Genomic DNA, 22474 nt, shown 5'->3' with positions numbered 1-22474 from the left:
CATGGGGAGAGAGAGCTGGGAAACAGCCTAAACAGCCGCAGCAAAAAGAGGGGAGCTCAGGAGAAAGCTGCAGGACTTGGTAAGGTTCCCACTACAGATGGGACAGGCTTTATACATATTAAAAAAAAGTAAATTAATGAAGCTAGCAGAGATTTAGCACAGGCTTTAAAAAACGGGGTTTTGCAACGAGTAGCAGGGGGACCACTTATAAAGGGGCTCTTTTTTTCTTGTCCTTCGCTCCTGGTGCTTTCAGCAGTGACATTTCCTGTAAGTAGAAGCGCCTTTTAAAGAAGCGGCTCAGGGGGCCGGTAACCCGGACCTCGCAGGCCGCGGAACTCCCCGGACAGCGCCACAGGGGAGCGCCAGCACTCAGCCGCCCCCGGGGGGAGCCCGCAGCCGCCGCCCGGCCGCGCTCCGCCGCGGGGCCTGGCCCGCTCGGGCCCCGCCACCCACCTCCGCCGAGCTCGGGCACCGCTAGGTCCCGCTCCCGGCTGTCCATCTTCTTCAGGTACTGGTAGACCAGGTTCTCCTTCTCCTGGGCTGTGTCGGCGTCCAGCAGGGCGTACTCCAGCTGGGTCTGGGCGGGCAGCAGCCCCGCCAGGCCCCCCGCCGCCATGACGCCTCCCGGGCCAGCCCGCGGCCGGGGCGGCTGGCTGTTTACCGCCCTGCCGCTTCACCGCCGCACATTCGGCACCGCCCGCAACGCGAGGGAGAAAATGCAATAAAAAAACCCCAACCAAACAAAACCTAAGCACAAATACAAATAACTCGTCTGCCTTAAACAGGGACCTTCTCATTCATTTCGTGTTTTTACATAGCTTTGATATTGACAGAAGCATATTCGTGACGAGGATCCCCAGTGGCGATTCCGGCTCGGCAGATTCCGCACAGCCAGCTTTTTCCCGCCCAGTTACTTTGTAAGCGGAACAAACGTGAAAATCGAGCAGTTTCGGGACAAAATCCAAACAAGGCTCCAATAATTTAAACGGTGGGATTTTTTCGGGGCGAGAATGCTGTGAGAGAAGCGGAAAACGGAGCGACAGCCGCGGTGACGAAGCTGCGGAAGCGAATGCGGAGGCGAACGGCTGAGGAGAGGCGCCCGTCCGCGACCCTCGGTAGCGGCGGGAGGCTGCGGGAGAGCCCGGGGAGGCGGCCGCCTTCGGTGCCTGCGGCGGGCGGGGGCGCCGGCGGCGGGGAGCGCAGCCCCGTGTCGGCCTTCCCCGAGCGGAGATTCCCGGCAGCCATCCCTTAGCTCAGCTCGTCCTTGTTTTCTTTTAAAATCCTCCTGCTTCGGAGCAGCGAGGTGGCCGTCAGGGGAGCCGGGCTAACTGGGCATCCCCTTCCGAGGCCGGGCCGGGCGCTGAGGAGAGCGGTAGCTGGAGGACATGGCGCACCGTGCAAGTCTTCCTGCATCTTGCAGACTCAGGTTTTGTGTAACAGGAGTAATTAGAAATATTCAGAGAGACGGTCATTAAATTATTTTGAGGATAGGATCCACCATGCTTCTGTCCCATCGCAGACATCGCAGACAGTTTGGTTTGCGGCCCAGTATTGCTGTTTTGAAATGGAGTTCAGGTGCTTTTCATCAGGTAGGGAAGGGGCGAGGGAAGAGAGAAGGTACTAGTGGAAGGAAAGGTAGATTTGTGAACTTTTGCATTAAAGAAAGGAGAATATTTATTGTGTTGCCATGTCTGAAGATGCTTTATTGGAAGAGGACATTTGGGAGTACAAATCCATTAGGAAGCGAAAGCATCAGGGTAATTCAGAGAGCATCTCTACACCTGTGCAGAAAGTAAGTGATGGCAAGTGTGGGCCAAAAAGAAAGAGAAATAGAAAAAAACCCCAAACTATAGAAAAAACGGATACGCTTCAGAAAACTGAGCATAGATCAAGGCCAAATCAGGATGTAGATCAGTGTAAAGATGACAGTAGTGTGCACTCCCAGGAAAGCGTGAGTAGCCTGACGGAGCAGAGCTCACAAAATACAAAGCCTGTTCATGACGGATACTGTCCCAGCTGCCAGATGCCTTTCTCTTTGCTATTGGTCCAGACACCCCGGTGGCATGTTGCTGAATGTTTGGATACTCCAGGATCTATTGAAAAAGGTATGAGTAAAGTAAGAAAAAAACCTTTGGAGAAGAGTTAAAGGCTTCTCACATAATGTTGCTGTAAACCTTGTTTTTTTTATTTAGTTCAATGTTTGAGATAGTAGTTGGTATGTTTTTTAGAATGTTATTACTGATCATTGATCAGTATTTTCGTATGAGGGTTATGGTTCTTTGTGAAGAACATGGAAATCTGACATGAAAATCTCTATTGGAATCTAATCTCAATCTAATCTTTGTAATCTAATCTAATCTTTGTAGAGCAGTCATAACGATTCATGGTGGTTTATCAAGCTACAGTTTTAGTAGTTTGTTGAAGGTGCATATTTCCCATTTTACAATAATGGAACCTGTTTCAGTTACTAAGTCAGTGTCAGAAAAAAACCCTCCTCCAGTTAAGAGGCTGCTACTTTTGATACTCCATTTCTTTTTGCTTAGGTATACATCTCATTATCCTGTATCCATTTTGCTGTGTGATTTGTCTATGGACAGTTGAGAGCTGAAATCAGTCTGTTATGCTAATTTACTTGAAAAGTTAGCCCCTGGTCCAGTATGCGTTAGAAATTTCATAAAGAATTATACATGAACATTCCTGTATCATAAGACAACGCAGATTTATTTTGAGTTCTGTATGAGAGGAATAAAGCTTATTAGCATTCCAGCTGATAGTTTCATGTGGGGAAATACCATGTCTGAACAGAGCCAGGTATCCAATTTATGTTCTTAATCTCATGACTTTCGAAAAACAGAAAACTTACAGTCAGGAAGTTTGAGTAAAGGCTGTTCAAGGTAACACAGTCACTTCCTTTTTAGCTTTGTAACTTTCCTTTGTAACTTTCAGAACAATGAAATGTGAGTTCTTTAATCCCAATTTTGGCAGTGGTTTTAACTTAAGACAGATATGTTAACACCTCATTTCCATCTCTTCCTCCCATAATTAACAGATGAAAAATCCTTCTTACTTGATTTATGCATTCATCTTAAAATCCTACTGGCCACCTTTGCTGCTGCTCTGAGCTCATTGCTTGCATGTGAGACAGTTCTACTAAACCAGAAGCCATACCATTACATTAGCACAGCACTGAAACAGAGTTACTGTTATTGTTAGAGGGCTGTATTAATTCAGGCATAGTGCTGTATTAGCAGCAGCTGTTTGGTTTTAGGTTGGAAGCATTCTCACATCTGGCCAGCTCAGGGCAGGAAGTCTTGGTGGCTTGAAAATTACTTTTTACTGGTGCTGTCTGTCTTCCAATAGCTGCACTCATAACAAAACGTTTTAAAATTGTCATGTGTGATTTTTATTTTCATAATTATGCCAACTGTATTTGCAAAGATATTAACATTACTTCTTTGTTTAACTCTTCTCATAGAGTGTCCTGATGGTTTACTGTGCAATTCCACAATTCCATCCCACTACAAGCGTTATAGCCATTTTCTACTTGCAGCAAGCAGGGCAGGAGATTATCTTGTAAACTCTTCAGCAAACACTTTGGAGAGCAAGATGACATGTTCTACTGATGCAAAGCCCAGCTGTTCCCCAAGTCACCTAGCGGAAATCTCACAGAATGAGAAATCATCTAATACTGTAAAAAATTCCCTGAATGACTGTACGTTGATGGTACAATGTTCACCACAAATGAAATCTTTAAATATCAGTGAAAGTACTTCCTCTTTTGTGGATGTTCAAAAGTCTCAACAGACATTTCAGCTTACACAGACCACAGATAATAGTTGTAAATTTGAATTTTATGACTTTGCATCCTCTCAAGAAAGTGAAAGAGGAGAAGATCTGTGTAGTCAGAAAGATACAAACCAGCCAAGTCTACTACAGTCAAAAGCAGACTTCAGTGACTGTGAAATTTCTTATTCTCCACTGAGTACTTTTGAGGAAAGTGAAGGGGAAACTGAGGAAGAGGAGAAGAAGGTAAAAATATCACAAAAATTATTCAAAGTCTGGAACTCTGAAGATGAAGAATCTAATTCTGTGGTGTTTAAAACTTCTGATGGACTTCTCTTACAGCAGAAGCCTCAGCATGAGCATACTAAAATGGGAAGCTTCATAACTGAAAAAAAACACTGTGAGGAAGTAAATACATTGAACCATCTAGATCATAGCATAAAACCTGTTACTCAGAGTCACGTGAGCACCAAGTCATGTGTAAATAATCAGCATCAGCAAGAGGCTGTAGCCAATGGATCTTCTTTTCCTTTTAATTGTGAGGAGGTTAAACAGCCAGAATTGATTTCCTCTGCTGCTAAAGCAGGTAACATAGGGTCAGAAGATACTGCTGCTTGTGCTTTGGAGTCTGTATGTGTGAGTTTTACTGAAACATCATCACTGCTAGTCAGGGAAGATGCTGGTTCTCTTCTGACACAGAAATGTAATGTTTTGAAGGACCCAAGCAACATTTTAACTAATACAGGTGAAACTACTGCCAATGCAACGGCTCTCCAGGAGAGTTTGCAGTCAGTAGTGGAGAAAGAAGGAAATCTTAATACAGCTGCTGTGTGCTTTCCCAGCCCTATCTCTAAAACAGTCCCATCTCGTTCTTTAGGAAGTATGAATGCCAAATCCAGTCCTGCCAAAGAACTCAAACAAATGGACATTGGTGTTTTCTTTGGGTTAAAACCCAAAGTGAAAGAGGAGAGCAAAGGAGAGACGTGTTTGAGTGAGGGAAAGCAGATACCAAGTTCAGTAACTCCCAATGGAAAGCGGCCCAAACAGCAAAAAAGGAAAGCTGAAGGGTCTGTGGAAGATGTAGAAGCAGTTACAGAAAGTTCAAGTAAGAGTGGAGCCTTTGCAGATATAAGTTCTGGTGGCCGGCAGAGGTGGAGAAAAAAATTGAAAGAATTGTCTCCTACAGGTGAAGGAACAAGAAAAAAACACTGCCCTTTCTACAAGAAAATACCAGGTAAGAGGTAACTGTTGCTTGTAGAGGTTAACTAATTTTGAGTTGATTGTTGTAATTGTTTTTTCTTAATTTTAGACTTCAGTATTCTTCATTCTTCATCTTTTAGACTGCAGCTCATAATGAATTTTCTTCCCTCCATCTAAGTTGAGAAAATCTTGTGTAGGTGCAGATCTGCAGAAGAAGGTGATTGAAGAACCAGAGTCAGCAATGGCTGAAAATAGTGAAATAAGTAGGAAAATTATTTCAAGGACTTGGTTCTGAACAGGGGAAAAAAGATTAGCAGTTTTAAAAGATGAGTCTACTTTCTTAAGTGATGTTGAATATATCTCTTGGTAATATTCACTCCTAATTCCTGAATTTAATCTTTTACATCGTTTCAGTTGTGCCTAAAAATAGAGCTGTCAATAGAAATTATTTCCTTACACTACGTTAAAAGAATTAAGTTTAATTTTGCATTTGAAATTCAATAGTATTAGAAATACAATTTACTACAACTGTGAAAACCAAGAAATTAAAATCAATTAGAAGAGTTTAGTTAAGGAAATACCCAAGAATTTCTCAGAATCTCCTCAAAGCAGTTAGATCAATTACAGAGTGATGGATCAACGGCTTAAAAAGCTTCAGATCCTCACAGTTCCCTTTACCACTAAGAGACTGCCTTAGCTTTGGTAGATATTTGAGGAGGCCAAATAGAAATATGTTAGTGATCCTGAGTGCCAAACTGCTACTTGAAGAGTGACCTGTAAGTTTTTGTGGGGCTACACCAGTATTGTGGGTTCCATGGGCTTAGTGAATTTTCCATATATAATACATTTGAAGAGCAGACTCCTATGCCTACAATGCAATATTAAAGTTGCTTTGTTATTATCTATATTATCTTTGTTCTGAATTTTGTTATAACACTTGAAGTATATTTGACTGCATTTTCTGTCTTGCTAATGATGTGTATTTATCCTGGTGGCCTAGTATGATTCAGCTTCCCTGCAGTTTTGAGTCTGGTCCCTCTCAAACACTTTGGGATTTTTTGGTTGTGAATTTTTTTTTGATTAGCAGAGTGATGTGGTTTTTGGAGTTACAAATACTTAAAGTTCTAGACTCAAGTAAGTAGAACTACTTCTAGTTGTCCTAGAAGATCTGGGAAATTTATGTAACATGAAAAATATTTGCATGCCATGAGGTGAATCAGTTCTACGTGCTATTTCATGGTTTTAAGGAAGTACAACCCAATGTGAAAGGACCATTTGTCAGTATGTTTGCATTATTAAAAAATTACATTTGCAGAGAAAAGGACTATCTTGTATACAGCTGTCTTTATGCAACTTCTTTATACAAACAGCACCTCACTGAAAGCATACAGTGGCAAATCAGTCACATTTCATCTCAGAAGATATATTTGAAGACCCCAGATTGCTTGCTTAATGATTATATGGTAGCATGTTTTAAGAGGAATTTGATATGTAGAATAATTGAAAAATTGCAGTTTGATTGTAAAATGCATTTTGTTAAGCTGTAGCTACCTGTGTTATTTTGTGCTAAGATGTTGGTATTAGATTTTAATCTACATGAAGTTTCAAAAGTATCAGCTGGATGCACGTAAGTGCGGGCTTTTTGCTTAACCAGTTGCCATCTGTGTAGGATGGCAGCTGATCAACAGGTATTTGGGAGGCCTATGAAGGTATTTGTGTGTGCACACTTTGTTAAATTTTTATTTTAATAAGTAAAAATCTTTTTTGTGACTGACATACGCAAACCTTGTTCATCTTTAAATGGCTTCTTCAACTGTATGCCCTGTAACTGTATTTCCTTTTAATTTGGAAGAAAGAAAAAAGAACAAAAGGAACATCTACTTAGAAACTGGTTCTGAACTATTGATGTCTGCTGACTGGCTTCTCTTCCCTTTTTGCTGTAGGAACTGGTTTTACAGTTGACGCCTTCCAGTATGGAGAAATTGAAGGCTGCACAGCGTATTTTCTTACTCATTTTCACTCTGATCACTATTGTGGGCTATCAAAAAACTTCATGTTTCCAATCTACTGTAACAAGGTACGTTTTTCCAAGATTACTATCAAATCCATGCACAACTATAATCACTTTTATACTGCTGAAAGTAAAGAGAAGATCAGAGGTTCCATTGTTGGGTCAGTTAAGCACAGTGGCTCTGTATAGCAAAATCTGGGTTTCCCTTCTAAGAACTTCTTAGCCTGGTTTGACTGATGAAGAAGATTAGTGAAACTTCCCTGTCTAGATACCATTAAAATATTCAGGTTTAAAAGAATGTCTAGAGGTCATACAGACTGATCTCCTGTACAGCACAGGTTTAATTTCAAAGTTAGATCAGACTGCAGAGAGCCTTTGTCGGTCAAATTTTGAAAATGGGACAGATTCCACTACTTCCTTGCAATCTCTTGCAGTGCTTACCCACTGAAATTTTTTCCTAATATACAGTTGAAATGTCCCTTTTTGCAACTTGAGATTGCATCTTGCTCTTTCTGTGTGCATCATGGAGAAGAATCTGGCTCCGTCTTCTCTATAACTCTGTTCAAGTGATGGAAGTCTGAAATTCCCCTTAAGCCATCTCTTCTCCACATGAAGTAAATGGAGTCGTTTTAGCCTGGTCCTGTGTGTTCTGTGCTTCAGGCTGCTGAATGGCCAAGACTGCCATTAGCTATTGTATGTCTAACAAACTTTTCTTTATTCATAACATGGTAGGGCACCTTGCCTAATCAATCCATCCAGAACCTGCATCAAAAAACCTATTTCTGATTTACTCTTTAAGTCTTCTGGAATGCCTGTGTCCCATGTTGCCCTTCCAGTAGTTGTTGGGGTGACTGCAGTCCGCTGGGACAAGATCCAGATCCTGTGACCTGGAAACTTCAGTTGTTGAAAGAAGGCTTTACCCAATTCCTCTGCTTGGCAGTCTGCAACAGATGTTGTTCCCCCTTGTTTGCCTCCTCTCTGATTCCAATCTGAAACCTGTTCACAGGCTTTTCAAAATTTGCTTTTTTAAGACAGTTTTTTTTCAGTTTGCTTTTTGAGAGACGACATGCAAATGAAAGGCTTGATTATACCCCAGATCTCATAGTTTCTCTCTAAGAGACAGTCTGGCTTTGAGAGCCTTTGTTTCTAAAATAAACAAAGGCCTTTTTTTTTTTTTTAGACTTTGTTCCTATTCCATATTAAATCCTTTCCCTGTTACAGATAACTGGCAACCTGGTGAAGAGCAAACTTCGAGTCAAAGAGCAATATGTCCACGTGCTGCCTATGGACACAGAATGTATAGTGAATGGGATCAAAGTGGTGTTGCTTGATGCCAATCAGTATGTATCATTGCATTTTTTGTGGAATATTTGTATGTGTAGAATATTGAAGATAAATAGCTGTACAGATACAGTTAATGTTTTAATGATTTTCAGGTTTCAGTGGATCTGAAGAACTAAGGATGAAAATACTTGACATTCTTGAATTGGCTTAGTAACATGCATTTTCACTTCAGAAGTGAATTAGGCATGTAGGAGCTTAAACTTCTTGCAAGTAGTTAGCTTTTGAAATAGGTGAGTTATCTTTGAAAATGAAACTTAGTCTTTTTTGATAATTTTAGTTTAACTTTATTATGCTTGGTTTTAATGAGTCCATAGTATTCACCACATATAGCTCCATAATTTTTAAGCTTGTGGAGAGGTTGAATGATTTTTCTAGTTATCTGGACAGTAGTTTTTGGTGTCTAGTTGGGAACATCCTGGATTTGATTATCTAGGTTTCTGTGGCTTCAACTGAAGATAGTGAAATCTTCAGGTAAAGAGGTACTTTGAAACCTGGGACGTACAAAACCTAGCCAACGTTCTGAAAATTGTATTTTAAAGAAAAGCCTGTTGAAATCTGGAACAAGTCTTCCACTGGATTCTGTGATGAAGGGTGAGATTCTTGTCTGTTACACTGACACTATATGCTAACGATGGATTTAAAGTTCAGTAACACCTGATTTCCAGCCCTGTGTTCTTGCTGTTTTGCCTCTTGGTACCTTATTTGTCTATGGGCTAGAGGAAAAATCCTTTCCCTATATATTGAAATGCAGGACTGTGTCTCAGTTGGTTTGAGTATTACTCATTGTAGGATTTGTTTATAGTTAGATCAGATTCCATTAAGTCCTTTGAGAACCATTTCTGGGAATGAAGGAAGCCTTGTTGCTTATGTAATCTGGACACTTCTCATTTTTCCTGTTTGTCTCTCCGATCCTCTACTTCAATTTAAAAGGCATATAAACCTTAGGTACAAGGTTCGACTTCTTGCAGAGTTCACCAATTCTGTCATTTTATCTCTGATTCATGCCAGTTTTTTCCTTTTTTGAGATTTCATTTACCCTTTACAGATGATTCATGTCCAAAATAGTCCCACTCTGGTTTTCCAGTCTGAGCTCTTGCCCTTCAGACAACTTTGGCAAGGAACTGCAGAAGGTGCAATGAATTCACTGTGGCCAGTAGGAGAATTGTATTTATAATCAGGGAATTCAGGATGGAGGATAATGTTTAAAATCTGGAAATAGAATTTAAAAGGAAATGCTTCAGTAAGTCCTGTAGGAATGAAGATGCATCTGTAATAATACAGTTCTCTTTCTCCTGAGTAAGAATGCTGCTTCTCTTTGGTGTACTGGTTGCCCTTTGAATCGAGTAATAGAACATCAGGAATTGCAACTGAGGCAGCATCTTTGTCATATGCAGAAGACTGAGTATCCCAAAAAGACAATTAATGCTTGATTACTGTTGATGTGCTTTTTTTCTTCTCTTCATCTTGGCTGAGAACTCAAGTCTAGCTCATCCATGGCCATATAAGATTAGCTTCAGAATTCCTTTAGAAATCAAAAATTTCTAGCTAAATTAGGCTGCACAGTAGCTGTGATTTAAATGCTGCTCTGCACACCTTCCTGCTGCTGAAGAGTGGTATATCTCTGAAGGCAGTTTATCAGTATGGAGAACTAACATAATTTGTATGGGGTTTTTTGTTTATTTCAGTTGTCCAGGTGCAACAATGATCCTTTTCTGTCTACCAAGTGGAACTGTTATTCTGCACACAGGAGACTTCAGGGCAGATCCTTCTATGGAGCGCTACCCTGCTTTGGTTGGTCAACAAGTTCACACCCTTTACCTCGATACCACGTAAGTTGTGTTTAATTATGCTTTTTTCAATATAACCCTCTTTTCAGTTTAGTAAGACTTCATATGAACAAAGTAAATGTAAGCATAAATGACATTACTGTTTTAACACTTCTTAGCTCTATCTAGTATTGAATAAAATCAGATATTTATTGAAAGTCCATTTATGTCTAGCTTGTTCATCTATTATGCTGTTACATGAGAGAATAAAAGCGGGGGTGGAAAAAATGCTAAAGTATTTGCTGGGATGACATTATTTAAGTGGTATTAAATTCCGGGTGTCAGAACATTGAGTGTTCAGCTCTAAAACAAGAGGTTCATGGAACACTGGTTTGGTGTGGATTCAACTCTGTTATGAAAAGGGGTGTGGGGGAATTCAAAGACTGAAAGAATGCCGAACGGTTAAATCAGTTGTGCAGGTTTTCATTAGACCTTTCTCTGACTCATGTATATAAAATTGTTTTTCTGTGTGCGATGACTAATGCCCAGCTGCAATCTTTTTTATTTCTGTTCCATATGTTTCTCCGAATGAAAAATGCCTTATGTTGTGGTTTGTGTACATGACAAAAAATAGACATAAGGATGTAATTAGTATATGATACAAATATCTAGCTTGAAAGAGCACTTGGTATTTATAGAGAAAAAACTGCAGAATTGAGTGCCAGTATCAGACAAGTGAATAGTTGTAGAGAAAAGACTGATATAGGCAATGTAAATTTTATTGCAACAATTTCATCTGGACACCTCAGCGTTTCTAATAAATAGACTGCAAGTAGACTGAAATTATATAGAAGGATTACATCTTTTTCACTGCTTTGTTATTGTATGCGTGCAGTTTTGAGGGCATTCGTGGTAAATTCAGTTGTCTTGTATCTTATGTAACAAAGTGGTATGTCTTGTTTCCATGCCCCAGATACTGTAGTCCTGAATACACTTTTCCCTCTCAACAAGAGGTTGTCCAGTTTGCTGTCAATACTGCTTTTGAGACGGTGACTTTAAACCCACGTACTCTAGTTGTCTGTGGCACCTATTCCATTGGAAAAGAAAAAGTTTTTTTGGGTATGTAAAAGAAGTATACTGGATCAAATAACTAAATAAATATCTTAAGTCAGTGTTAAAAGGTCTTTTTCCTGGAGATCTAAAGGGTCGCTTAGTCTTGCTGGCCAGATACTGTGTAAAGAAATGAAATATATTTAATAATCCTGCGGCTAGCTTTTTAGTTTTCTAATCAATAAGTTAACTTTCTGAAAGAAGTATTTTTCTGTCATATTTACAAAACCCCTTGAATATACAGAAGGCCAGTTTAGATGCTAAATGAATTAACCTATTTAATTGATTGTGGTAAGAAAATTGCTAATGGCAATTAAAAAAAAAACATAAATGAGGTCTTTATGACATTTTTGGTGTTAATAATTTCATGTTGTTAAGAAACAGCAAAAAGATATAATTATTCTTTAACTTCTATTTTGGTAACAGTTTTTCCTTCCAGGCTTATATTGTGTATTTTCCTAAATATTTATAGTAATCAGTTTTAATGAAATCAATTTTAACAAAGCATTCCCCAAACCAAAATCCTTCTTTTCTGACTTCATGCAAATTTTGTGTGCTATGCTTCACTCAGTTACAGCATTAAGAACCAAAATGATTGCCCACACGTATATTCTGGAGCATGCAGCCATGTGCCATTTATGCTTTTGAGTGTATTAAAGTCATTAATACAAGACTTACTTTCACTGAAATATAGTGTGAGCTTTAATGTGAGCTGTTTGTCGCATATTCCAAAAACTGCACATTTCTGGCATCTTTAAAATAAATAAATACCAGTCACCTTGGTAAAATTCTGCCAAAGAAATATGACTTGGGATGTATCAAAAGTATTTCTATTCTCCTTCTTTTTCCAATTGTCATTCACAATTCTGCCACTAAAATGTATGAGCCAGAGATTTTTAACAGCTGTTAATTTTTTTAATTTTAGGGAATATGAAACATTGTATCCTGTTGAATATGAATTTTTTTCAGTAGTGAAAATGATCCAGTGCACTGATTAGGAATATCTCCAAAATGGGCAGAAAAATGAACTCTTACAATTTCTTTATGTGATTTCTTTCTGATTACTCCTAAAGCAATTGCTGAAGTTCTGGGCTCAAAAGCGAGTATGTCTCGTGATAAGTACAAAACACTGCAGTGCTTGGAATCAGCAGCTGTTAATTCCCTTATCACTGTGAACTGGGATGGTACTTTGCTTCACATTCTTCCCATGATGCAAATTAATTTTAAGGTAAGTTCAGAAAATATACTCTGTCGATTAACCCACCACCTGCATCTTACTCTTGGCTCCTGCCAACCAGTGTTGTGTGTGGTGCTTTTTAACCTCTTGTCAGAACATATTTATTTAGTAGAGTTTTGACATGTAGCAATACATTGAAAATAAAATGCAATTAAACATTAATAACTGTCTCCAAACATGATACACAGAAAGTGTAATTTCACTTCAATGCGGTGCTTGTACAAGATAAGATGAGGTTTGTTCAAAGGCTTACCCTTTGCGGGCCCTTTTGAAGTAGATTTATGTAATCACTTCAGGATCTGTCCTATTAGCAATTAATATATTGTGACATGGAGTCCCTGTTTTCAGCCTGTCTTTTACCTAGTATGATGTAGGAAAAGACTAAAAGGATTTTCTGCCTCCGAGTCCCTGTTTTGAGGCAGCCCATGAACACGGCCAACTTCCAAACTGGTATTTGATAAAAAAGGAATGGGTTTCTCTGTGTTCTTCTCGGTTCAATTTCCATGTATTTATAATCGTATTTTCATCTTTCAAAAGAATATTCTCTGTCCTTCTGTGCTGATGATTCACATGGGGATAAGGATGCATGAAAATCAATGAAAACTCACACACTGAATGAACTGGACACCTCATACATACATGCCTTAGTTTTTGCAGACACAATCTTCTCCAATATTTGTAGCAAAAGCAAATAAACCAGTTTATTTTAAGACAATGTTTCATCCAAGTTGACGTCAAATGCACATTTCAGTTGAGATTTGAGACAGTTGGTTTTTGTGGGAATTTTTTAGTTAGGAAAGGTGACTGATTCCTGGGGGGAAAGAAGGTTTTTCTAAATAGACTACAAAATACAGAATGGCATTAAGGCAAAGCAGCAGGCTTTAGATTAAAGGTAACCTGGAAGAAAGAAAAAAACAGTGGTCATATGCCTTACAGACTTGGATTTGTTTTCCTGCTTTACTTCAGGCCTGCTGTGCCATCTCAAGCAAATCCTTCAGAGCAAGCTGGTATTTAGCTCCAGGACCAGTCGTGGTCAGGGTTGACCTAAAAAGGAGAAAAAGAGGATATATGGTTTGGATGAGAGCTGCGGGAGGTGGAACTTAATACCTTAATGTTTTAACAATGTTCTATAATCTTTTCCACGGTGTGGCCAAAACTGAGTAATGGAAATGTGTATGGATTTGTTTTTAATGTGTTGTGTTGTTTTAAACAGTAATATATTTTAGTATTAGTTTCTTCTGCAGGTTTTTGGTTGTTATGTGATTCTCTGTCATGTGTCTCAGCACGTATGGTGTACTCGCATAGCTGGACTTTCAGGCAGAGGGTGTGGTTATACCACAAGGACGTCTAGACAGTCTTACTTCTAGAGAGGGGCAATTGTATCATGTGCAGGGTCTTGTCTCTGAGAATAGGAGGTTCTAGATAAATCCACAGCATGCCAGAAGGGATGCCTGTACCCTGGAAAGGGCCAGGAAAGATTAAAGGCACAGTGATCTAGTGGACGAAAGTCCAAGTGTAATGGCTGTGTACTATGATGGGAATTTGATTTCACCTGTGAAGTTGTTGGAATGTGGTCTCATGCTGTCATTAGTAACTTTGTGTCCATCTAAGGTAGACATGCTAGGTAGACTTCCAGAGTGCTAAAGGTCCAGTGAAGCCGGTAGCTAGATGAATGCCTGAGTGGAACGTAGTATCAGTAAAATGTGGAGAATGTTAAATGCTTAAAAATGAGATCATGTGATACCTTGTTTCTGCTCCAGCAGCATCAGTAAACATGAACTCAGACAAGGCAATATTGTAAAGAATAAATTACCTGTTCACTTGCAATCTCATTTTAGTTAAAGAATGATAAATGATATCATCCTGTTTTTACAGACCATGTAAATGTTGATGCCATCATCTATCTCTAGTTGCATGTTTTTGTTTTGTGCTGGATTATACAGGTTTTGTCCTGAATTACTGGCTCATTACTGGGAATGCCAGAATTTTTTGATGATCCTCATCCCTAAGTGCAGTGCCTTTGTTACCTTCTGGGTCTCTCCTACCTCTTTGGTTTTATTTGATCCCTGGTCCGCTCAAAAACACAATCATAATTCTTAATCTTAGAATGGTTTGGGTTGGAAGGGACCTTGAAGGTCATCTAGTTCCAGCCCCCTTGCCATAGGCAGGGACACCTTCTACTAGACCAGGTTGCTCCAAGCTCCATCCAACCTGGCCTTGAACACTGCCAGGGATGGGGCATCCACAGCTTCTCTGGGCAGCCTGTTCCAGTGCCTCATCACCTGCACAGCAAAAAATTTCTTCCTAATATCTAACCTAAATCTACCCTCTCTGTTTAAAGCCATTCCTCCTTGTTCTATCACTACATGCCCTTGTAAAAAGTCCCTCTCCAGCTTTCCTGTAGCCCCCTTTAGGTACTGGGAGGCTGCTGTAAGGTCTTCCCAGAGGCTTCTCCTCTCCAGGCTGAACAACGCCAACTCTCCCAGCCTGTCTTCATAGGAGAGAAGCTCCATCCCTCTGATCATCTTCATGGCCCTCCTCTGGGCTTGCTCCAACAGGTCCATGTCCTTCTTACGTTGGAGGCTGTGGGGGTCTCATGAGATCAGAATAGAGGGGCAGAATCACCTCCCTCAACCTGCTCGTCATGTTTCTTATGATGCAGCCCAGGATACAGTTGGCTTTCTGGGCTGTGAGCGCACATTGCTGGGTCACGTTGAGCTTCTTGTCTACCAGCACCCCCAAATCCTTCTCCTCAGGGCCGCTCTCGATCCATTCTCCACCCAGCCTGTATCTGTGCTTGGGATTGCCCCGACCCAGGTGCAGGACCTTGCACTTGGCCTTGTTGAACTTCATGCGGTGTGAACAGGCCCACCCCTCAAGCCTGTCAAGGTCCCTCTGGATGGCCTCCCGTCCCTCCAGTGGGTCAACTGTACCACTCAGCTTGATGTCAGTGGAAAATTTGCTGAGGGTGCACTTGATTCCAGGATCCATATCGCCAATAAAGATGTTGCACAGCACTGGTCCCAGTACAGACCCCTGAGGAATGCCACTTGTCACTTGTCTCCACTTGGACATCAAGCTGTTCCCCACATCTCTTTGAGTGCGACCATCCAGCCATTTCCTTACCCACCGAGTGGTCCACTGGTCAAATCCATGTCTCTCCAGTTTAGAGACAAGGATGTTGTGTGGGACAGTTTCAGATGCTTTACACAAGTCCGGGTAGATGACGTGTCATCTTCCCTCATCTGTCAGCACTGTATCCCCGTTGTAAGAGGTCACCTCTTTATTTTCCATGTGCCTTAGCATAGTTTCCAGGAGGATCTACTCCATTATCTTGCCGGACATGGAGGTGAGATTGGCCAGCCTGTAGTTCCCCAGGTCTTCCTTATTTCCCTTTTTAAAAACAGGGGTTACATTTCCCCTTTTCCCGTCCATGGGAACTTCACCAGACTGCCGTGACTTCTCAGATATGATGGCTGGTGGCCTAGCCACTTCATCCACCATTTCCCTCAGGACCTGTGGGCACATCTTATTATGTCCTATGGATTTGAGCATCTTCAGATTCCTCAGGTGGTCTCTAATCTGATCTTCTGTAGCGGATGGTTCTTTATTCTTCCAGTCCCCTGCCTTTGCCTTCTGCAGCTTGGGCAGTGTGGCTGGAGCACTTGTTGGTGAAGACTGAGGCAAGAAAGTCTGAGTACCTCAGCTTTCTCCATATCCCAGGTAACCTAGTCTTCTGTTTCCTTCTGGATATGGCCCATATTTTGCCTAACTTCCTTTTATCACTGATGTACCTATAGAAGCTTTTCTTTCTGTCTGTGACATTGCTGGCCAGATTTAATTCTATCAGGGCCTTAGTTTTCCTAACCTGATTCCTGGCTGCTTGGGCAATTTCTCTGTATTTCTCCCAGGGTACCTGTCCTTGCTTCCACCCTCTATAAGCTTCCTTTTTGTGTTTGTTTTTTTCCAGGAGCTCCTTGTTCATCCATGCAGGCCTCCTGGCGTATTTTCCTGACTTCCTCTTTGTTGGCAGGCATTGTTCCTGTGCTTGGAGGAGGTGATCCTGGAATATTCACCAACTCTCATGGGCACCTCTTCTCTCCAGGGCTTTAGCCCATGATACTCTACCAGGCAGATCCCTGAAGAGGCCATTAATTTGGGCTCATTTCCTGCTTGTGTAGTTTCAGTTGCGAACCTACAAATCCATGAAATCCTTACGGGAGTATTTTCAGTCAAAAGCTCAGATTCAGTCCTTATTTAGTAAATTGAGTACATCTGTGATCTTGTACATCAATTGTCTGTTTAGCAGAATGCAAATAACCAAACCTTGATGATATGTTATAGTACTGTACAGTTTTTTTTCCCTGTTATGTTCTTTACTAATAGAAGAAATGTCTGTGCTCCATCCTTCATAGTTCTAAGGACTGTATGCATGATTCTTCTGTTTATTGTTATTGAAAAACTTTTCTGGTCTGTTTCTAGATAAAGAACAACAAAAAAAGCTGCCTAAGCTACATGTGCTTACAACTGTAGCCTGGTGTCATTAACTGTTGATAAAATTGCAGCTGCCCGAGGAAAGCTTCCATGTTTCCAGAGCTGACTGCTCCCAAGACTAAATCTGGATGCTCAGAGCTTTCCTTTTTACTGGAGTAGAAAGGAAATGAGTTCTTGGTTTTCAGAAGTTCCTGCATATACTTCCTTGTTCACAGGCTTTCTGCAGTGACCAGGGGCTTTTATTTTTCCTGATCATTGAGTCTCCAGATTGCTGGAAAATGTAAACAGCTTTTAATAAAATTGGTATTTTTTAAAACGCATATTCAGGAATTTTAGAAGTATTTTTGAGGTCTATGTTGTGAATATTTTTTCCTTTTGGTGGCATCGTCCAGCTGTTTAATTCCAGTTTTGGGGCTATCCAAAATCTGCTTTTCTCCATGTTGATTTTCAGGAGTAATATCAAGCATGTTTTCTTTTCATTTTGGAGTCAGCTCTTTGTTCATGTGTGATTTATAAACGCTGTATTGATTCAGCAGAGTGTGTCATTCACCTAAAAGCCCCAGGTGCTTAGAAAATACAGAAACCGCTCTCTGTCTTTCCCCTAGTTACCAAAATTTAAAGACTAATATTGGTACCTTGTGCCTAGAAATGAAGCAAGCAAAAATGAATAGTGACCATAGTTGTGTTAAATCCACTATGAAAAACAGGTGGATCCGTGCATGAGGTTTTTGGCAGTTGGAAAGATGGTTTTTGTAAACCCACAACATCCTCAGAGTATGTGCTATACCCTAGATTTTCACTTGGCCAAAGACTTGGTGATGGTAGTGTATGGTACATTTCCCTTTTCTGTGTGAGATGTCTTGTGTCAAGATGTCAAGATGTGCATGTTTCTGTACACATGCAGCCACAGTGAGGGAAACTGCTACTTGGCTTGAATGTTTCCATTACTTTTTATCTTCAAATGTTTATTTGAATATTGAATTCTGGTCAATTTTCTATTGCTGCATGAGGAGTTGTGTCACTGTCTCAAAAACCTGTTGAAAACCAAGTTCAAATCTGAGAACAAAGCGTATCTGTAGTGTTTTATAAATTCATATAGATGGTCTCAGTCTGTAGTTAGGATGAAAGCAGTCCCATTCATAATGTTGGATATCTGGCCAGATGCGACTAGATGTGATGTATTTTTCCAAGCCTTATGACTGCCCCCTTGAAAAGAACCAGTGTTTGAAATGAGTGCTTGGCCAAGATGTGTCAAGCCAGAAGGGTAAAACTAGAAATGACAAGCCAGAGGCAATCAGAGGCAGTGAAAATGCAGTGGCAGAGGAATATGCTTTTGGTGGTGTTACATTGCTGTTGGATTGGGTGAGGTTCTTTTTCTTCATTTTTTCCTATGTGTCATTCTGGCTTTGAGTTTGTTTTTTAGGAGTTGATATCAAATTTTCTTTAGGTACTGCCTGGGTCAAAAGTGAGATGACATGCTGCAGATTCATGTTTTGGATATTCTTAACGGATAACATGCACATAAATTTAAAAACTAAAAATATTCATACTTTTTATATATGTGGGTTTTAGTTAAAATATTATAAAAATAAAACATGAATTGCTGCAATGTTGCTAGTGGATTTGAAATATGAAAAGGAAAGATTAAAAAAAAAAATAATCAAGGGAATGTGGTACTTTGCTGTAATACTTGGTTTTACTCCAGTAAAATACGAGGTTTGATGTATGTACTGATGAGGAGCTGTTCTTGAATAAGCCAAATGAGTTTAAGTGATGTTAGGGCTGATTGTAAATGAACTATTTAATCACATTTGAGTCTTCTCCTACCTTACAGAATCTGTTTGCATGTGCCGCTGACTGTAGCGACAGTGTAGATAACAGGCTGTCATGGTGATTGAAGGAGGCTGATTTAGCAATGAAATATATTTTCCATTTTAGAAGGATGACGGTTTAGAACAATGTTGGCTAAAGCAATAACAGAGGAAATTGTAATGTGTATTTAAAGTGGACTTGTTATGAATAAACACTGTAGTAATTTGTTTTGTGGAAAGAGGCCATCTTTTCTAAAATGTGAGCGTGATTCTTTTGCAACAAACAGTCTTTTGCAACAGCTAAAAACTGAGGCTTCTGCCACTTGAATATCTGCACCTCTTTTATGTTAATTAGCTCAGTAACGTCTTGTCCTAACATTGAGGTGAGATTTTTCAAAAGTGCCTGTGATTGGAATGGACAAATAATTTTTTTATGAGATTGAAATTGCATCCTTAATCAAAATATTGCACACTTGACTTGCACCAACTTTGAAAGCAGATTAGCGTTGCTTAATATAATAATCATTATATCTGAAGTACTTGTATTTAGATCCCTTTAGAGCAAGGGGAGCATGGATGTGAATTATTACCTGTGTTAATTTTCCCAAAATGAAATGTGAAGGAGAATTAGACTGCTACAGTTACATCTTTAATCTAGTGAGGACTGAACATTTGCAGTGTATTAACAGTCATGGCAGCTAGCCATAATTCCTGTTGCTGAATGAAATGTGTGTTGTGGTAGGGTTTTTTTGTTGTTCTTTTATGTGCCTAGTTTGATGGATTCTGTATGTTGCTACTGGACATTGTACTGAAGGTGCTATTAAGTGTCACAGGCAGCCTTCCGCTTCCGTGCTTAATAATTTTCAAGTGTCTGACAGGTTACTTAGTGTTCTATCACAGCCTGTCTATCCCCCTCTCCTCAGCTTTTTTTAATCAATCTTTATTTTGTATTCCTTTTCCTGCTGCTGATAGGAGGTTTATGATTTTGAGTTCTAAAATCTTGTGGGGCTTTCAAATGGAGAATGTGCCTTTAAGATTTTATACGGGACACGTGAAATTGATTTTCTGTTTTTGGTTTGAAATAATACTGACTTCATTTCATCCAGGAATAGGATTGTACATTCCTTATCCTTCCCTCTCATCCCTTTTGTGATCCTAGCTTAAACAGCATTGAAAGCTAACTTCGCCAACTTGGAAACTCTTTCAAGTTAATTTTTTTTTTAGAGTGAAGAGATGAGAGGTTGTTTCCTTTCCTATCACGAATGGAGATGTGGTAAAACATGATTTAGTGCTCAGAGCAATACCTGACTCACGCATTGGCTTGCTGCGATTTTTTGGGTAGCTTAATTAACTCTTGAGTGCTTCAGGGTATAAGCAGATGTCAGGATCTCGGTGGCACTTCAGCTAGATGATTTTGCACTAAATCAGGCTTTTGCAATCTTTTATCACCACTCAGCTGCAAGAGTGCTGACCTCTAGCTGAGAGGAGGCAGTGAATGGCTTGGAGAGCAAGATCTATAAGGTGATGTTATTTGTACCTTATGTGTTTTGATCTGTAATGCATAGCTCTTAATATGTGCTTATTCCGATGGAGCAAATGAGATCCTAAGGTACAAGGTGCTCTGCAAATGTGAATATCATTAATAATTTAAAGGCAGATGGTACTTAAAATAAAAAAGTTAATATCAAAACATGAAAATAAAATTTCGTCTGCAGTCTCTCCGTCATGAAATGTCCAACCTTTAGACTAAAGAGCTATTTAGGGGGATTAAGTATGCGCTATATTCTTTTCACAGGGCTTGCAAGATCATTTGAATAAGTTTTCTGAGAATTTTGATCAAGTTCTGGCTTTCAAACCTACGGGGTGGACCTACTCTGATTCATGCCTTTCTCTGGTGGACATCAAACCTCAGACAAGAGGAAAGATCACTATATATGGTATGAGGGGTAAAGATTTGGTGCATTTAATTTTTTGTGGATGCTTTTCATATTTTTATTCTGGAAACTCCTACTGTTCTTTGTAACCAAAGCTTTTTCTGATAACTCGATGAGAAACTGAGCAGATGGTCTCTCCAGGAGAGAGCTGTGAACTGAGTAATCAAGAGCACTGTAAATGCAGATTTTATCGTACATTTTGCTCCTGTCCTCTTCATGCAAATAAAGGCTTTTATCTGATCTAGGTAGAGAATTCAGGGGTGAAGTCTTGGCCTGACTGGTGTGGTGGCAGTGCAGTTCCAGAGCCAAGATTTCATTCCATACCTTACTCATTTGTGAGAAGCTGTGGGTCTTGGTCTTCCTCTTCCTCTCTGTTCTTTTCGGTGGGTGGAGTTGAATACCTTAACATTGATTTAACCAAATGCTTGGTGTTGCTCAGTTTGCTCTGATTAATGACTTGATAACTTAACGCAAGATAATGTTTCCAGAAAGAAAATCTGGGGTTTCATTTCACCTTGGCTATAAACTTAAGGTTTCAAATATGAATTTAAAAAAATACTGCCTAAAGTACTTCTTAGCTGGAAGGCCTGCAAAAGTATTTTGGCAAGAAGCTAAGTAGACTGACAGATTGCTGTGATTTGTTTCATTTCAGGGATTCCTTACAGTGAACACAGCAGTTACCTGGAAATGAAACGTTTCGTTCAATGGTTGAAGCCACAGAAAATCATCCCCACTGTAAATGTTGGTGACTGGAGAGCCAGAAGCTTGATGGAGAAGCATTTTAGAGACTGGATGATTGAGGGCAGTAGGCGTAAATAAATATAAAGAAGAAAGTGTATTTCAAAGGAGGTAGGCTGAAGTGGGAATTGCAAGTTCCTGTGAGTTTCATTTGACTCCTTTTTCCATGCAGCTTTCTTTAGGGAGGACTAAGCTGCCATTCTCCTGAGAAAGCTGAATTTGGAGCCGGGGGCAGGAAACGGCACCTTGCTTCTTCATCCACCTACTACTTATTTTTCCCATAACTTCATAATTTTTTTTCAAATGCGTGTTTCAGGTTATTTTTATCTTACTGCTTTTTCCTCATTCTTAATTTTCTTCAGATTATGGAAATGCCCAGATGTATAATGCTGGGGAAGAAACTGCCTCCAGGTTAATCATTTCTGAAAAGAAGTTACTGTAATAAATGAGATGTTATTAAGCTTATGTCACATGCTGTCAATCCAAGCTTCAGAGAAGCTCATTTCCTGAGGCAGAACTGGCTATTGTGATTTAAATCTTATAAACAAGATTTACCTTGTGAGAGAAGGTTGGTTCGGCACCTTGCAGCATACATACTTCAGAGAATGATTTTTATAAAAGACACTGCTACCTATATTCTGCTTAAGATTTTATGCTTTTTTTAAATTTTTGTTTTTAAATAAAGAATGTACATGAAGCCTGTGTGTTCTTCCTGAGCAAAATTAATTCCTTTTCAGTATCGTAGTTGCTAATCTGAGAAACCTGTGAGTAATACCTTTGGTGAATGTGCTGTATGTGTTGCTTGTGTAGGATTGCTCTTGCATCCTGGTAATGCAAATTCCCAACATACGGTCAAAGCACAGGGCTGTTTCCTCTCCGTGTAGTCCTTTTCAATGCATTTGGGTTTGCAGGGTTGCGTATAACATGCGTACAACTTGTATGCAGGTTTGTTGCTTGAATTCTGGAAATGCAAGAAAGGCAAATAGTAGTACTGGCAGGAGAAAGGTAAGTTTCACTTTGCGTTTTCCCCCCTGAATCTTAACCCA

The 22474-nt window shown here is 40.0% G+C and overlaps 2 protein-coding genes across 3 annotated transcripts in view; one reads left to right on the top strand and one right to left on the bottom strand.

Annotated features, from left to right (window-relative positions):
• The window catches only part of NHLRC2 (NHL repeat containing 2), a 36868-nt gene extending 36168 nt beyond the window's left edge, over window positions 1-700 (bottom strand). For both annotated transcript variants that reach the window (XM_037401420.1, XM_037401422.1), the window contains exon 1: window positions 454-700. In XM_037401420.1, coding sequence (XP_037257317.1) covers window positions 454-616 — 163 coding nt within the window. In that variant the 5' untranslated portion in view covers window positions 617-700. The remainder of the gene's footprint in view (window positions 1-453) is intronic.
• A 483-nt stretch (window positions 701-1183) lies between these two features.
• On the top strand, window positions 1184-22125 carry DCLRE1A (DNA cross-link repair 1A). The gene is made up of 9 exons (XM_037401419.1): window positions 1184-2105; window positions 3476-5017; window positions 6927-7060; window positions 8216-8334; window positions 10024-10167; window positions 11078-11223; window positions 12288-12442; window positions 20552-20693; window positions 21343-22125. Exons 1-9 carry the CDS (start codon window positions 1688-1690, stop codon window positions 21507-21509), a joined length of 2967 nt encoding a protein of 988 aa, XP_037257316.1. The 5' UTR covers window positions 1184-1687; the 3' UTR covers window positions 21510-22125.
• The last annotated feature ends 349 nt before the right edge of the window (window positions 22126-22474 follow it).

The sequence above is a fragment of the Falco rusticolus genome, chromosome 9, assembly GCF_015220075.1.
Source record: "Falco rusticolus isolate bFalRus1 chromosome 9, bFalRus1.pri, whole genome shotgun sequence".
NCBI classification, from domain to species: Eukaryota; Metazoa; Chordata; class Aves; order Falconiformes; family Falconidae; genus Falco; species Falco rusticolus.
Note: the sequence above shows the minus strand (reverse complement) of the source record. Positions and strands in the feature narration are given on the sequence as shown.